At 37.0% G+C, this 17,536-nt stretch overlaps 1 protein-coding gene across 2 annotated transcripts in view; it reads left to right on the plus strand.

Moving 5' to 3' along the window:
• The window catches only part of ror1 (receptor tyrosine kinase-like orphan receptor 1), a 129,930-nt gene that overhangs the window by 82,038 nt on the left and 30,356 nt on the right, over positions 1-17,536 (plus strand). The window contains exon 2 of one of the 2 annotated variants that reach the window (XM_053497604.1): positions 14,963-15,034. The exons of the other annotated variant lie outside the window; for it this stretch is intronic. Coding sequence (XP_053353579.1) covers positions 14,963-15,034 — 72 coding nt within the window. The remainder of the gene's footprint in view (positions 1-14,962; positions 15,035-17,536) is intronic. 2 annotated transcript variants of the gene reach the window in all.

Genomic DNA, 17,536 nt, shown 5'->3' on the forward strand with positions numbered 1-17,536 from the left:
AAGCAATCAGCAATCTCATCTTTTGTTTGTTTAGCTGAATTAGCATATTGCTAACGTAAGCTAACGTAAGTTTATTGTGGCAAGCTTAGCTTTTTTTTTTTTTTCTTTTTTTTCTCAGAATATTGCTGGCCAAGTCAGACTGTAAATTAATTCCTGAAATATATTTAAAAATACTTTGGCATTTAACGTAATCTGTATTAATGTAATGTCATATATATATGCTCTTTAATATTATATCTTGGAATTCTGTATACAGTGTTTTGGAACAAGGGATATTAAATCCATTCCCTTGTTATTATATGAGCAAATATTTTTATTAGCCTTTGTTTTCACAGCATGACGTCTAGAAATCATCTACACAGCTTACTTTATGGACTATTCCTTTACATGACAGTTGATCCATGCTTCCCTTTGCTTTTGAAAATCGTTGTGGTTTTGGGGAGGAATAATACTCAGCAGGCCCGTGCATATCACTATAGCAGAAATAATGTTATTCTTTAATAAACTGAATCCATCAAAATCTGATTTCTCAAGAAGACACCCTGCTTTTGCAGATATGTTGGGCCTTTATAGAACAGACTTTTATTGCATAAACTGTAGACACCCTTTTTTTTTTTTTTTTACAGTCTCTTTTATGCTTTGTTCTTTTTCTCTTTTTTCCCTCTCTTCCTCGTGCTCTGGCTCTTTTTCTTCTGCTGGCTCTTTTGTTCCAGCCACTGGAACGCTAGTCCAGGCTTATTTGCCTAACCCTTGTAAGGAGTGGTATTAAGAAAGCACCCAGATTGACAGGAGAACTGAAGGCGGCCAAGTCCTTAGACATCCTACTGGCACTCTCTCCTGAGTTGGCCAGATGACAGGAGTTATATTGGCTTGTTAAAATGAAGAAATAATCAAGGCCTGTCTGTTTTGCTGGAAACATAGATCGGTTTGGCTTCAGATCAGTTTCTTCTCGCTGTGACTGTCACAACATCAGGTCAGGCAGCAAGGACACAGTAAGAAAAAGACATGTCTCCGAAGGCCACAGATGTTTTCAATTCTTCATGGACAGGCTTAAGGTTGTTGTATCGTCTGGAAGGCTGTTATGTAGCCTGTCATAGATCACGGTTTGAGACAAAGGACCTGTATTGGTCAGTGTCAGAATTTTTCATGCGAGTGTTTTCCCACTAGTATTTTAAGGAGATACATCAGTGTACAAACGCCAATACTGCTCTCCTTCAACACAAGTTATAATAGTGCTATTAAGCAATTATGCCAGCAAAATATTAAATTTAACCCAGTCAAGTAAATAAAATATACTTTTGCTTTAAGTAATTAACTAATTATAGTGATTTTTTTTGTATAAAAATACATGTGTTGTATTATTTAATAATACACCCTATGATTTAATATAAGTTTATGGAAAGCCCCGTTGTTCACATTGTGCAGCAGTGGATTTAGTAATACTGTACATGTTGGATCAAAGGAAAACCTTCCAGGTGTGAGCTAGATGCTATATGAGTAATGACTTCAAGACTATGTTGATAGATAGGGTTTTTTTTATGGCTTGAACTTTTTCACAACCATCCAAGCAGAAGACTCTAGTTCAATGTGCAGACAGGCCAGTCATTAATAATTATGGACAGTGGGAGGACACTTTTATTCACAACCACTTCAGTACCATCAAAACCCACTCACCATTAGCCCTAATACAACACGGCCAGTTTTAAATAGGCGCTTTGCCATTAGTTGTGTAGTATATGTAGAATACTGTATGTCTGTAAGAACCATGTACAGACCCTCTGTTTTGCATGAATATACTCAATATGATTATAAAGAACAAGGGTAAATTCATTTATTTCTAATCACAGAGAAATTATATTTACTTTTAGATTAGTCTTTAAGAGTGATGTTTCTTCTTTACCTTAAAATAAAACAAGGAATGATAAATGGACCAGTAAATGCTGATTAGAGGGGAAAGTCAATACAATTAGAGGAAATTAAACAATGATTAAAAAATTACTGCAACACATTGAATCATGAGATTAGATCATGGGTGGGTAGATAAATCAATTCAGTGTCATAATAATTAATTCCATTAATTCATCTGCATTAATTAAGTTCATTCAGTATGTATTGATCAGATTGTTTAAAGAATTAAACAGCTGTATAGAGTATATGACAATCAAATTATTTTATATAAAATATATTTTATCAAATAAAAATATGATGATTTACTGGTTATCCAGAAATGTTACCAGTAATGCCAAATTGGTTTAAAAAAATCCTTATACGGACGTACGGCTCGGCTCGTGTGTCGATGGGGGGAAATGCAGAAAATGTTAATTAATATGGGAATGATGTCGCCAAAATGAGGAACTCAAAAAGTGGATATATTACTCATTTTTTAGTTATAGAAACAACCAATAAACAACCATAAAACACGTGATCATGTGTGTCGATGGTATTTCTTTGCCTATGTGGCACTTTTTATTATTTGTTTTTTCTCAGTCATGTTCATATAGCTGATTAAAATAAATTGGTTTAATCATTTTAAATAGGTTGTGCTGAAAAAAGGCATGTATGACACTTTATATTGCACAATCCTAAAGCCTGTATATATATATATATATATACATTAATATATATATATATATATTTTTTTTTTTTAAATAGTCTAAAATGCTCTACTTTTTTGGGGTTAAAGTCTTGTGATGTTTTGCAGACTAGTGTTTAGGTCCAAATGCAAATTGCGTGACTGTTCTTGCAACCCAGTCTCTGGTAATGTCCTTGTGGTCCAGTCCTTGGACCAGTTTTCTGTCAGTGGAATGAATGGCAAGTTCGTTAAGCATTTCCTGGCATGCATAGAGTTTTTAATGTTGAATGCATATAGTTTTATTTGCTCATTTCCAGGCACAGTCACACACTTTCACAATAACGGAGAGGGATGGGGTATTGGACTACAAGTTAAAATGTGTTTTAATGATAAAAATACATTTACTGTATTTATAATGAAATACAAAAATGTAGGTCACGTCATTAAGTAAATTACTATACTGATCCCATTTAAGCATCAACCATAGGTCTTTTAATGGTCCCTCATATGACTTGGTCGGGAGGTCATCTGTACACTTTGACCAAACCTGCACCCCTTACTGTCTCCAGTAGTTAACCTGCTAAAATGCATCAGGACTGATGTCTAGTCTGTTCCTGGTTCGTACCTTAAGTTCCATTACTTCTACTTAATCAAAGGTCCGTCAAAGTGTTTAGATAATTCTGATCATGAGGGGATCAAATCCCAAATCCCTGGCCAAATCTGATCATTTAAACTCTAGTCATTTTTTAAAATTCCTTTGTGTTAACCTGAGCTTCTCCAAGCCCATCTGTCCTAGATCTCCTCCTCGGGATTGCTGTCATCATATGGCGAGCATGTGCATGCAGCATTTGAGTTCTGGCGGTGCAGTTACAGATACAAATGGTGCATGAATTTCACTCTGCATTCCCGCATGATCCTGCTGCAACCAGAGATGTTTGGACGCAGGGCCGCACGAGTCCTGGGGTCATTAAATAGTAAATCAATATGGTGTTGGTGACGTGCTGCAGGTCTGAACAAACAGTACTCTCAGTTTCTGCAATTAGACTGAAATGTAAACAAGGTATTTCTGCTTTGATGTTATTTGCAAGGTTCTAAAGAAAGGGTAATCTTTCCAATTATTCTTGTCTACAGTATATACCAATTCTAATATTTGGGAGACTGCAGGCAGAACCTTTTACTTTGGGCACTGAAAACTGGAAAGTGTGGAACCACAATTTGAAACAATTCTACCTCAAATGATATACAACAATGCAGACATTTCATTTCTAGCAGCAAAACAAATCACGTCAGGTTTTACAGATGTTACTTCCTTATCACTAGTAATGAAATGGTCAAATAACATAGGTTAAAATATCCATATTAAAAAAACAGAATAAGATCAAAAGTTTTCATTTCCTTTCCAGACATAAATATTTGCTTAGCCTTTATAACTGCCTAACTGCCTTCAAGCTTTTTCATATCCTCTGACCAGCTTCTGAATTCTTTTGAGTTGTAAAATCCCCAACTTCCACTGCTCCCCTTCTCTTCCTGACATATCTCATCTATGTCTACATGTCTTGTCCAAATCTGATTTGGGGAGAGAAAAGGGTCAGAACTAAACTTGTTTCAGCTTTGTTCTACTTTAAAAACTGGAAGGGATTGGGGTGGTTGGAAGGAGTTGACAGAATGTCATCCCACCACTTACTGAGAGCATCTAACAGGAGCAGGGAAAAAAAAATACAAAACCCTGAACTAAAGACAGAGCTAATGCTATGAGCTATGTGCCAAAAGATTCAAAGCACCCTCAGGCTAGCGCTGCCTCATTAGCATTAAACTCCCAGGAGGAGAGGCCAGCAGTGGGCCTGGCTGCTGTCCGTGTTAAAACAAGCTAACTGATCAGCCTGGCCTGCAGCTGCCCTGGAGCCTTTCTTCTACTCACTTGTTTGTTGTGTTAATAGTAGAGGTCCACCTCTTATACTCTCTGCATCCAAAGCACTCGCCCGGGTTCATTGCCCAGTCTCAAGGTTGTCTCCACCCGGCCTAGACAAGCCAACCCATGTCCCTGGAGCCTGGACAGACTTATCCTGTTACTGCCAGCTTCCTGAGACAAGACGATAGAGGATTTGGAGGCGGATTGTCTCCTGTTGCCCATGCTACACTTTTTCTGACTTTCCCACTCTTACTTTTTTCTATCATATGACCTGTGTGAGCTTGGATGAGCCCCTTCTTATATCCATGGCAAACAGCCATTATTCCCAACATTCTCACATTTCCCTAGAGAAGGCGAGACCCATGATTCTTCTCCGTTCCATGTTTTTTTGTGTTGTTTTCTCTGGGAGCATAGACGCAAGAGAGCCAAAACAAACCTGGAGTGTTTAGGTTGGGATTTGAGCCCATCTCCAAACAAATGAGATTACTAGCATCAGTTCTACCTATTTTGACAGTTACAGACTGTTACTTTATTACTTGGTTGTGAATTTGTCATCAATTAAAATGTAATTCTATATATCTTATTCAATAGCTTAAAGGTCAATACAGTTACTACCTTTCATATATATTGTTTATTTATATATTATTTATTTATTTATATTTGTATAATTGTTTTATTTTTTATGTGAAAAACCCAGGTTATATCCCAATATATTCCCAACATTTTCCATTAAGACCTGCAAATATATTTGTCGAAATACATGTGTAAAAGGAACATTTCGTTAAAGCATCCTCCCTTTGTAGCAGTTACAGCCTTGCAGACCTTTGACATTCTAGCTGTCAGTTTGTTGAGATAATCTGTGGAAATCTCACTTAATGTTTCTTGAAACGTCTCCCACAAGTTGGACTGGCTTGACTGGAACATTTTTAGAGCCATACGGTCGAGTTGTTCCTTAAAAAGGTCGAAACTCTGCAGGCCAGGCCAGGCCATTGCGGATGAAACACCAGCCGACTACCTCTACTCTAAACAGTTCTTGCATAGTTTGGGGCTGTGCTTTGGGTCAGTGTAAACTCATGTTAAGGGAAATAAACTGTAGAAATGTATTTTATACAAAGCAGTGTATAACAGTCATGTTAATTTTAACCTCCTGAGGCGAAAATGTTCTCATATGAGGACATGACATTTTCTCCCAACTACTGGTTTATCAGTATATGTTTGAAGACATTCAGACATCGGTTGCTAATGAAGATAAACAGTGAAAAGACATTTGGGTCTCAGGAGGTCAAAATAAGAAAATTAATGCAGAGTTAATGGTGTTTTATCTTTTAAAACAACTGTGGAATAACAACTGCACAGAAACAGAAATTTTTACCTGCGATCATTAAAATCTCCACAATCTGCATAGCTGTTTTTTCCACATGCCTTTATTTTCCCTGGCTGTTTTTCTTGCCAGTGCAGTACAGTAGCCAAGTGGTAAGTTGCCTTAATGAAAGCACATTTTCTTACAGTCATCCTGTCTTGTTTTCTTAAACATCTCCGCTAAAAACATAAAGTCCACTTGGACGGTGAGGTGAACCTGAGACGCAGCAGCATAATCAGTCCATTGGATGATGAATCGATGGTATTTGGAGACCTTGTATCTGGAACATTGTCTCCTAACTATCCTTCCCCTTTGTTGATAGAAATTTTAAGGCACAGTTCAGTTCCATTTTATGTTCGTAATACACTGAAATTTATTGCATTACCCCTCAAATATTATAGTAGAAGAAAGTGCCAAGTTATTATAGTTTTATAGGACTAATATCAATAAAACGAACCACACGAAGAACCATCATTTCTAAGTTATGAAACAAATCATGGAGTCATATTAGTCATGACTTTATACTCAGATTGGAAATGTGGTTTTATTTGTTTGACCCATATGCACAATTAAACCGGATCTGTGGCGCCACCCCAAGTTCGTACCCTTTGCTTTAGAAGTTTGTAAAAAGATTTTACAGTTTGTTTCCATTAAATTTAAGTCCATGTGATTCTAAAAACAAAATAGAGCAGCAAGGAGAAATCCCTCCTCTGTACTCATGATGAATTTGATGCTTTTGGTCATAATGAACGCGAAGACAAAGTAATTTATAAGCAGATATTGTGTAACTCACAATTGTGTTTGCATTTGTTTAAAAAAAAAAAAAAAAAGTAGTCATAAAGTTCCCATTCCCATCCCCAATTATTTTTGACATTTCTGGTGTTATATTCTGCTTTCTTCAGAAGAGGTTTGGAACCAGAGAGACATGACAAATCTTGGCTTTGTTTCTCTTTTTAAACTTCTAAAGCTTTTTTCCTGTAGCTTTGGGATGCTTTGGAGGATACATCTATAATTCACTCACTTTCAGTAATTGTTTTATCCTGTCAGGGTTGCAGAGCATATCACAGAAACACTGGGAGTACTGTTGGGAACAGAGTCTGGATGGGACACCAGTCCATTACAGGAAACCCTGCACTCACTCACCAACACCTACTGGAATGTTTTTGAGTGGTGGGCGGAAACCAGAGAACCCAGAGAAAACTTGTATAGATATTAGGAGAAGATGTTCAGAATCTCGCACAGACAATCAGTACCGAGCCAGGGACCTTAGAGCTGTGAGGAGACGTAGATCAACAAACAGCATTAAATGTGTTGAAAAGAAATTCTTCTCAGAAGTCTATTTTTGTAACTAAATTGAAAGCAGAGCCACTGTATTTAACTGTATTGTGCACATAACTATGCTGTCACATACAGGATATACGCATGGATTCGGGGATCGAGTTTCAGAGGTTTCAGTAGATTGCACCCAAACAGCTGTGGGCAGGTCCAGGATAGCATCTGTGACTTTGTGAATTTTTTTTTAGGCCATCGTTCACAAATAGGTATCAGACATTAGATTGTAATCACAAAATTGCTCTGTAATTATCCAGACATTTTTTGATTTTCTAATGGCTGATTAAATAGCAGATGTGGTCTAATTGGGGTAAAATTCTTTTCATCTGTGGGTATTGCATTGACCCATATAAACTAGTATTTCAATTACCCCCACTCTGCCTCTCTCTTCCTCTCAATCTTTCTCTCGCTCTCTCTCTTTCTCTCTTCCCTCCCTCTCTTTACTCCCCTCCCGCTCTTTACCACGCCCACTCTGATTGTTCTACATTTCAATGCTGCATTACAGTAAGGCAGCTATTTTAATTGTTCTGCGACATCTAGCATCTGTTTATTCATAATGGGCAGTAGTGATGGGTGATGTATTATATTGCAACAATTAAACTTATCACTATATGTAACCAACTCTAAGTGTGGTGACCTGGAAAAAACCCTTTGAAACGAGATTTTTTTTCTGCTATATATAATGTTTTTTTAACTACAGATGACTTAAACCAAATATATTTCTCTTTTGCCTGTATTAGAAATAAATTTTAGGTTTACAATAGGAAATAAACTCTCGCTTTGAATAAACACATCTTATGGTCATTCCACTCAGAGATCACAAGCAGAACCTCCCCAGGTGAGGATGGTTAAGGGTAAAGGTACAAAAATAATACTGTAAGTAATAGTGTACTTCAGTTTATACCAATATCAGTATGCTAATGTTCTTTTTATGTTTCAATTAATGTATATTTTTATATATAGGTGTATATGTATATTTCTTCATATATTTGTTCATAGCATATGACAATTGAAAATCCATTATCTCAAAATATGTTTTATTTTGAGTTTGAGTAAATTAATGCTCATGCAGTATAAATATACCATACATTTCTTGGTCTAGTCCAAAACACGTTTGGGGAAGACTGCTGACTTGACAGTTGTTCAGAAGACAATCATCGACACCCTCCAGAAAAAGGATAAGCCACAGAAGGTCAGCACTGAAAGGGCAGGCTGTTTTCAGAGTGCTGTATTGTATAATACTCATGGAAAGTTGACTAAAGGGGAGAAATGTGGTACGAAAAGGTCCACAAGCAACAGGGATGACTGCAGCTAGGGAGAGCTTCACAAAGAGTGAAGTGAGGCTGGAGTCAGTGCATCAAGAGGCACCTCACATACTGTAGATGTCATAAGAAAATAGAAAATATTGGAAGTGACTTATTTGGGCTTAGGGAAAAAAATGGACTGTTGCTCAGTGGTTCAGTAAATTAAGTTAATTAGCTTTTATGCATCTCTCTCTGTCTAGTTTAGTACATGCAACCACAGTCCTTAGGAAGACTGCTGACTTGACAGTTGTCCAGAACACAATCAACAACACTCTCCACAAGAAGTATAAGCCACAGAAGGTCATTGATGAAAGGGCAGGCTGTTTGCAGAGTGATGTATGTAGAAACGTTATTCATGGAAAGTTAGAATACTCACAGAGAGACCACTGCCCAGTGGTCCTCTTTTCAAATGAGAGTAAATTCTGCCATTCATTTGGAGATCAAGGTCCCAGAATCTGTAAGAAGAATGGAGAGACACAGAATCGAAGTGGCTTGAAGTCCAGTGTGAAGTTTTCAGTCAGTGAATATTTGAGGTGCCATGGCATTTGCTGATGTTGAACTACCATGTTTTTTCAAGCCCAAAGTTAGCAGCCCTCTGCCAGGAGATTTCACTTGATGCTTCTGATGCTAACAAACCCTACGGAGATGACAATTTCCTTTTCTAGCAGGACTTGGCACTTTCCCACATTGCCAAGACTAACTAACTGGTTTGCTGACCGCTGTGCTTGATTGGCCAGCCAACTAGCCTGACCTGATTCTTGATAATAAATGTATTGTCATGAGAAAGATGAGAAACACCCATTTCAACAGTACAGATGGAGCATTATTAATCGTTAATAATCCCTTAGCAGTGGCACAGGCCAATTACCTCCATACCATGCCACAATGATGCAATATTTCGCGTTTAAACGCATAAATGAACATTATTTTTCAAAGTTTCTTTATTGTAAATTTTCTAATAAAAAAATATTTGAATATTTTAACATACTGGACTTTTTATATTTAAGAGCTTTAAACAGTAATCTACCTAGGAGTTGACGTCCCAGCACATTCACCCCAAGGTCAGACCATACCATGCTCAGACTAATACCAATAAATGCGTTAATTACTTCTCAGACCCTACAGGCCTCACCGAGCATTTAAATGTTAAACACACAGCAATTTATGTTAAATGATAAGCGATGTTATATGGCATTGTTTAATGACAGCACAATTAGAAGAAGATTGAACAAGTAAGTTATTTTTTTTAATATTGCCTGATATAGACTGATATAGTCACACAGGAAATTATTACATTAAGTTATTGCAGCTAAAGGTGAGTTTACAAGCTATTGAATCAAGGAGTATTTAGTCTTGCCCCCATGTTTTTGTCTTTTTTTTTTTCTTTTAAGATTAATTTAATATTATGATGTTAATCTGAGGTTATATTTGTCTAATACTAAGACTCACTATGATCAGATAATTTTTATTGCTTTTTACATAACACACAGAATTAATAGAGGGGCTACTAAAGTTCAATATGCTGGCGTCAGACCCAGAACCTGAACGGAATTCTAACACACCTGAGACTAAATACAGACCCGTATAAAAGAGACTTACAAACACGCTGTCATTTCGAAGTACACGCTCCCTGTGACTTGTTCCAGGTCGTTATAAAGCCTTTGAACTTTGTGTAATTTTCCGGATCCTGACCCAGTTTGTTTGATTTCTTTGTTTGATTTGATTATCCCTGTCTGTTTGGATAACCCGTTTGAAGTGTTGTGTTTTATTTAATAAAATTCTTAACTGCATTTATATCCTCTGAGACTCGGTTCATAACAGCTGGACAGAGAGGACACGCAAAAAAAAGTCAAGCTGTTAAATTTTCCTTGACTTAAATTCTCAACCCTAAGGAAGATTAAACAAGGCTTACGGAAGTATTTTTCTAAGCAGAGTGTGGCGTGTAATCTCTTGGCACTAAGTAACGTAATGTGATCGGACACATACTACTTTAATGAGTTTTGTGTACAGTTATAGCTCAGTAGCTGCAAAAAGCCTCACGCCACCTGTTCCTCCCACAGCTGCACAGTGAATCCTGTGGTGTGTGCGCGCGCACGTGTGTCACACTTGAGTGTAATCACTGGCATTAACAGGTGTGGGTATGTAGTAGCAGCTCATTACAAGCCTGTAAAAGCAGCGACGGTTAACGGTAAATTAGCACCCAATTAACACAGTGCCACTTCTGCTTTCTTTCAGCAGTGTGTCTCAAACACGCTCCATGTGTGTGTGTACGCACAGCCAGCTCTAGATGTGGTAATCCCAATTTTTTTCTCACAACATGACATGATAGTGTTGTTTGACAGAATTATAAACCAAGAGTCAAATGTGTTGACATGGAGGAAAAACACTATTATTTTTATGCCGTGACAGATGTGGATACAAAACGATCATTACGAACAGTGGCAAATTTACACCTAATTAACACTCCCACATGCCATGTGTGTATGTACACGCTTGTCTAAGCATTTGGACCTGTAAATGACCAAAACTTGCTTTGTGCATCTAAAAGCAGGACATAATTCATATTTTTTTGTTGTTAAAATACAAAACAAACATCTACACACACAGAAAATATTTTATCCAATCAGAATGCGATAAATGGGTAGTCGCTAGTGGTTTTCTCATATTTTGTCTGTGTATACACACACCTAGAGACCTATTTAAATCTTTATGTTTATGTAAAAAGTGAATTTTCCATAATAGGGGCCCTTTAAGCAGTCAGAGATATACTAATCAGGAATTGAATAACAGTGATCATCAATTATATCATGATTATGGGCACCCAAGGCTCACCTATGCCTGTGGCGACCAAAAACTACCCCGTCCGGTCTGATCCTAGAAAACAGGTAAAGTATGTAGCACAAATTGCTGTGTCAACAGTGTCAGAACATCCAGTGCATCACAGCTTGCTGTGTATCAGGCTTAACAGGTAAATACTTTAAGGTTGTTGATCTGGTCTCCAAATTGCCCAGATCCCAATCTGACTGAGCATCCATGGAATGCGCCAGACAAAAAAGTCCAATCCATGGAGGCCCCACCCCGCAACCCACAGCACCCAAAGATCCACTGCTAATGTCCTGGTGCCAGACATCACAGCACACACCCACAGAGGTCTTGTGAAGTCATGCCCCATGGGGCTGGAGCCACCCCTGCTGTACAAGGAGAACCTACACCATATTGGGGTTAAAGTTGCGTATAACATATAAAAGTTTAAGAGAAAGAAAAAGCCTTTTGATAAAACAACAGTTTAGAACAACTGCTATAACAAAAGTGATAACAGGACAAAATCAATAATGACTATGAATAGATTTAAAAACACACCCTGTATTTTTTTAATGAATAGAATTTGCTAGTTTTTGGTAAACGAATGTCGTATACAAGGAACAGGATATGGTTCATGTCAAGTTACATCACATCACTTTGTCTTTAACCATTTTCCTAAAAGTGTACAGGGGAAAAAAATCTTGTGTGGAGAAGTAAAGGTCTGAAGTGCAAAATTGAAAGTCGGAATATTATCCAAAGAGATAATATTAACAAAAAGATCACAATAAAAGTACAAATTTCATCTTGATGACATGTTTTAAGGATTTTGGCAGCAATATCAAAGCCGGATAAACAGACCGAGTTCTTGGAGCTTAGACTTTAAACACAAAACCGAGGTGTTGTTTTATCTTGTTAGTCAGAAATATCAGTTATGGATCTTGAATTAGGTGGGAGCTCTTTGTGAAGTGCTTGTAGAGTTATACCCTGACGGCGTTAATGAATTCTATTAATTGATGTCAGTTTATTGTAGAAGCTCCAAATAAATCAATAAATGTCATCACTTCGTGCTTTTATGTTCTGTTAAAGGTAAATGTACATATTTATTTAGAAGTAAAGTTTTAAAAGATTTATATTTAAATTATTTATTAAAGTTCTTATTTATTTAGAAGTAAAGTCCTATTTTTTAACAGCACACTTGAGTTAATATTTTCTTTTTTTGACTTATTCTTATACTTTGATCTTAATCAAATGTGCTGAACTTCTGGCATGTACCTCTATTAACAAAAAAGTTAACGTGCTATTTGACACGATTAGACAGAAGGATTAACTATGGTTATTTTTATTTTAGTGAATGACTATTCTTTGAATGAAAAAAAAAAAAACCCTATAACCATGTTTTCATCAGTTGCCTTTGGCAGGGATTTCCTTTCCACAACGCTAATAATATTTAAATAGGGTTTCTGTTGCATTAAGTTCTTGGATATTGTGTTACCTTTACACATATGTTCTGTATATTCAACATGTGTGTGCATGCCAGATGTGTTGAACTGACCATCATGTGTGTAATTATATAAAGGGCAAGAAAAAAAAAAAGATGAGTGCGGTGCACTGTTTTAATTATTTCAGCATATGTGAGATAAAAAATAAATAAATTCAAAAAGGTGCGTTCATGGTGTGTGTTCTGTCATTTATGTACAGTACACGTGTTCGTAATGACTGTGGTCAGGTCAGGACAAGAGCAGGTCATTTGTGTCAGTCTGATTTTGAGCGAGGTGTGTGCTCTTGCTATGGGCTGTCTACTCCGGTTAAGATTTTTGATGAGATAATGTTTACGCGTGGAGGGGAGGAGGAAACTGGCTTTACCCTTAGGATCTGCTCTGGTTCTGTCAGTACAAAGCCCACTTATTTGGCACACCGGACACAGCAGCACTGTGCGTGCGTGCGTGCATGTAAGAGAGAGAGAGAAACACAGTATTAACACTGACTCGATTTACAAAACTGCACACACACACACACACACACACACACACATGCATACACACATCCCTACTGTAGGTACAAGAGGTGAGTTCTGAATTTGCATGTCAACAGTATTACTTTTACTGCCCTCACTTAATTTGGCTTCGTCAGGGATCGTTTTTTTTTTTTTTTTTTTTTTTGTAAAAACAGTTCAACATTTCCATTTCCTAATTATAATTGGGAATTTCCGTAGAAATACTAACAGTGCATGGTTTTAAGATTTCGTCGAGTCAAATTATTCAGTGTCTGTCCACAATATCATCATTCATAATCAATCCAACAAATATATTTGACTTGCATTACATTAAGTTATTGCTGCTAAAGGTGATAACTTGCATAGCATTTATTTCCAGTGTTTTGCATTATACAAATGGATTATATTTAAAAAAAATAATAAAAAAAAAGGGGGGGAGCACTTTTCCAGAATTCATAATTTAATTCAATTCAATTTTATTTGTATAGCGATTTTAACAATTGTCATTGTCGCAAAGCAGCTTTACACACTCAAAAGAATTATTTAAGTTTGTATGGAATGTGAATGTGTATGAATCATAAGACCGGTGTAACGGTGTCATAAATGTTCCATAGCTCACAGTGATATAAAATGTTAAGTAATAATAATGATAGCTGTCATAATGTTTACTAGCTCAACCGGTTATGTCTCATGTTAGTGTTTTTACGACACAGGTTTACGAGATGTACTTCATTAAAACGGCCATAAAATATTTATTTTATGGCCAAAAATACTAGTGTCTGATTTATAAAACGTGTTGTTATCTTTGTCACAATAACTACCGTGATGTTTTATAGTATTACAACCTGAACCATATGTTTTTTTTGTTTGTTTTTGTTCTTGTTTTTTTAAAGTCTGCTCTGGTTAATGCACGTTTCTTTACCTATACCGATGATTATTATAAAACATACAATATGTTGAATCCCATGCTATTTTTATTTCTTTGCAATAATGAACAGGTTAGGACAGCAATCGAAACAGTTGCTGCCCCATTTATGTTGCATGATGTATCAGACATATGATCGTGTTGTGTAAATATCATGGCGAGCGAAATAATAGTGCCCATTACAACACTGGTTCTTCAGTCAGTGCTGGAAAGGAGCCCCTGGCTGAGAACCCTATTTTTTCCTTTGCGAAAAAGGTTTACAGTTCCAGCCTAGGCACCAGAGTTTCAATGCATGCATTTCGATGACTGATAGAGAACAGACCCCGTGCTAACAGCATGAATTCTACTCCAGCATGCACCTCTGTTCTGTACAGCTCGGCTCTTTACGTCCTGCAAAGAGCCACTCATTGTTTATTGTCTTCGGTGGCTGAAGTGATGAAAGTTTCCCTGCTATGAGTGAAAAGAATCCATTGTAAGCACAGCATCACTAATTCCAGACCTGTCAGCGCATGCTGATACTGTGTCGTTACACTGTAATGAAATCTCTTCTGTACAGTAACAAGTCTGTAATCATCTTGTATTAGAGGCTGTTTTATCCATGCGCTATAGGACATGAATGGCGCGCTGATAAAGGACAGCTTTTCACTGAAGGTTCCGAGAGAAAAGAAAAGAAAAAAAAAGCATGTTTGGACCACTGGAGTTTAGGCCGTTATGACTCCCTTGTGCCGATCAGAAATTGAAGCGCTTCTTTTTTCTGCTGCACAGGAGCTGAAGCTCACTCGGAGTCGAACGTGGTGACTGCCTCCAGCTGGAATGTTTCCAGTGAAGCACAGAAAGGTGAGTATGTCTGCCGTGCCGTATTTGTTTGGATTGTGCCTCCGCCCATTGCTCTGGGCCTGAGGGACAGAGATCGCAGGATGTTTTGTCTGCAGACAGAACTCTGTTTTGATCGCTAGAGGAGACAGCATTCATACCTGCGGCACATCAGCCAGGAGGTGAAACAGTGAAGGAGACTTGTGTGACTGACATCACCTTGATTCCTGCTCTGTGTGTGTATGTGTATGTACTTTTGGGGATTTTCCATTGTTTAAAAACCAAAATCTGGACCACTTCTTGGCACTTTATTGACCGTATAGGGGAAAATGGAAAAAACGTATCCACACAGGTCACTCTAAGGCCCCATTTCTCTTTAAATCCATTCGATGCCCTCTGATTTTTTAAAACTAGAGTCAGGTCTGTTAAATTAAATGAAGGAAATGTTTTCTTTAAACAATTTTCTTTGGCTTAATTGCTCTGGAAACCTGGCAGCCTAAAAGAATTTCAAGGCTTTTCTGAAAAATTATGCACCTACTTCAGCCTCTTCCCCTCATCCAAGATTTGAATATTTATCCACCAACGCTAAGGTGCGGGTCTGTCTACTGCTTCTGATGATTCGGAAGTTTTTTTCCCCCACTTCATACCATTCCTTTTTCTTTTTTCACCACTCCATGTTGGTGCATTTGATAGGTCACTGTTGCCACTTTATAGCTCCAGGTTCTGCAGTTAGGTCCTGACGTTGAATTACTGTGTGTTACTGTGAGTTTCTAAACATGTTATTCCAACATTGGTGTAATAGTTTTCTCCCACCAACATGAGTGTATACTGTAGGTAGCTCCAGTTTTTTTTTTTTTTTTGGAAGGTTAAGGAATCAGTTGTGAAGCTCATGTAGTGTAAAACTGAGGTTCATGAATGATTAACATGTTTGGTGAAGATCATATGAAGGATGAATAATTGACTCATAACTTTCTTGCAACCGCTTCAGGATTGCTCTATTGTATATCCTCCAAAATTCTCAGATAGGATCATATTACACCACTTTTCATAATATTTAATGCTTCTTATTTTCCGATCCATGCTTAGTTTATTGTAAATATGCATACACATTTATATTTTTTTCAGATAAAAAGAAACACATTTGCTAAATACAATTTTATTTCCTTTTACATAGTGTTTACATCTTTCAATGATCTTAATTGTCAGTCAGATGAAACTTGGCCAATTTAGATTTTACATGAAAATACATAATCCTGAAAAAGTGTATTATTCTATAATGCAAAATTGTTCAAATATTGCAACACGAATTTAACATGGTTACGGACACTACTAATTGCTTTTTAAGCTTTTACCAAAAACCAATTAAAGCAACAATTTTTTACAGGTAAAATGTTTCTAGAAGCTTTTACCCATTGTAGTATCTAATATATGTATAAAGAAATATGAATATTTTGCAATTGAAATTATTGTTTGAAGATGTTTTTGACCTAAATATACCAGGTCTCTAATACATAGAATCTTGCCCAGAGTAGAGCAAGATATTAATCTACATTACACACATGTATATATATATTTTTGCTGTTCTTTTTAACATTCAGAGCTTCATAACAGTGTACACAGCTGTCCAAACATCTCATGACCAACACCTGCAGGTTTCCTGCTCTTAACTCACGCACAACATGCGTGCCAATAACCTGACACACTTGATGTTGAATGAGCAGGATGGCTCTGAACACAGCAGGAACATGTGTAGAAATGTGCACCGGAGAAGCACATTCTTCTGAATGGAAAAGTTCTCTCTTTACTTACAGCTTTTGCTGTTCATAAAAGATCTATAGGTCTTAAAGCAAACAGCGATCTCTAGATACTGCTTTATTCAAAACTATATAATCCTACAAAGACCCATGAACTTAATAAAGTTGGTTTCAACAGTGTTTTATTCTCTGAACATGAGGCTCAGCCACATACATCATGAGGCAAATCTAAAATTTTACATAGAGGCATGTCTGGTTGCTATATGCATTTTATTTGGACAAAGAGACTATAAAGGAGGGTATGGGAACGTCATTAAAATTGCAACCTCAGCAGATTGTTCTAATACTGTAGATGTTCCATAGGATCGTTCCTTTGTTTCTTGTTATCTCTGAGTTTTTGTCATAAAGATTTAAATAATGCTTTAAATAATTACAGTTTGTGTGTGTTAGAAAAGAACGATATCATTTATATAACAGGGTATACAAAGGGAAATAGAAATTCAGACTTTTTTTGTTACGAAACAACTGAACTTTTGCAAGCAGTTTGCCTCGGCATATAAAGGATTTTCGGCATACAAATGGCCGAATCAAGTCAAAACGAACGCCGTGTACATCCGGGAGCCGTTCAAAACTTGTTTGCATCAGTGGAAAGTCAAGCGAAGCAAGTTTACATATTTTTGTGTGTTTTTTTGCATTTTGTGCAAGATTTAGTGAAGACATAGCACCATGGGTCCTAAGAATGTTAGCAAGAAGAAAAAGGAGCCACGTTCAG

Source organism: Clarias gariepinus, chromosome 6 (genome assembly GCF_024256425.1).
Source record: "Clarias gariepinus isolate MV-2021 ecotype Netherlands chromosome 6, CGAR_prim_01v2, whole genome shotgun sequence".
In the NCBI taxonomy this organism is placed as follows: domain Eukaryota; kingdom Metazoa; phylum Chordata; class Actinopteri; order Siluriformes; family Clariidae; genus Clarias; species Clarias gariepinus.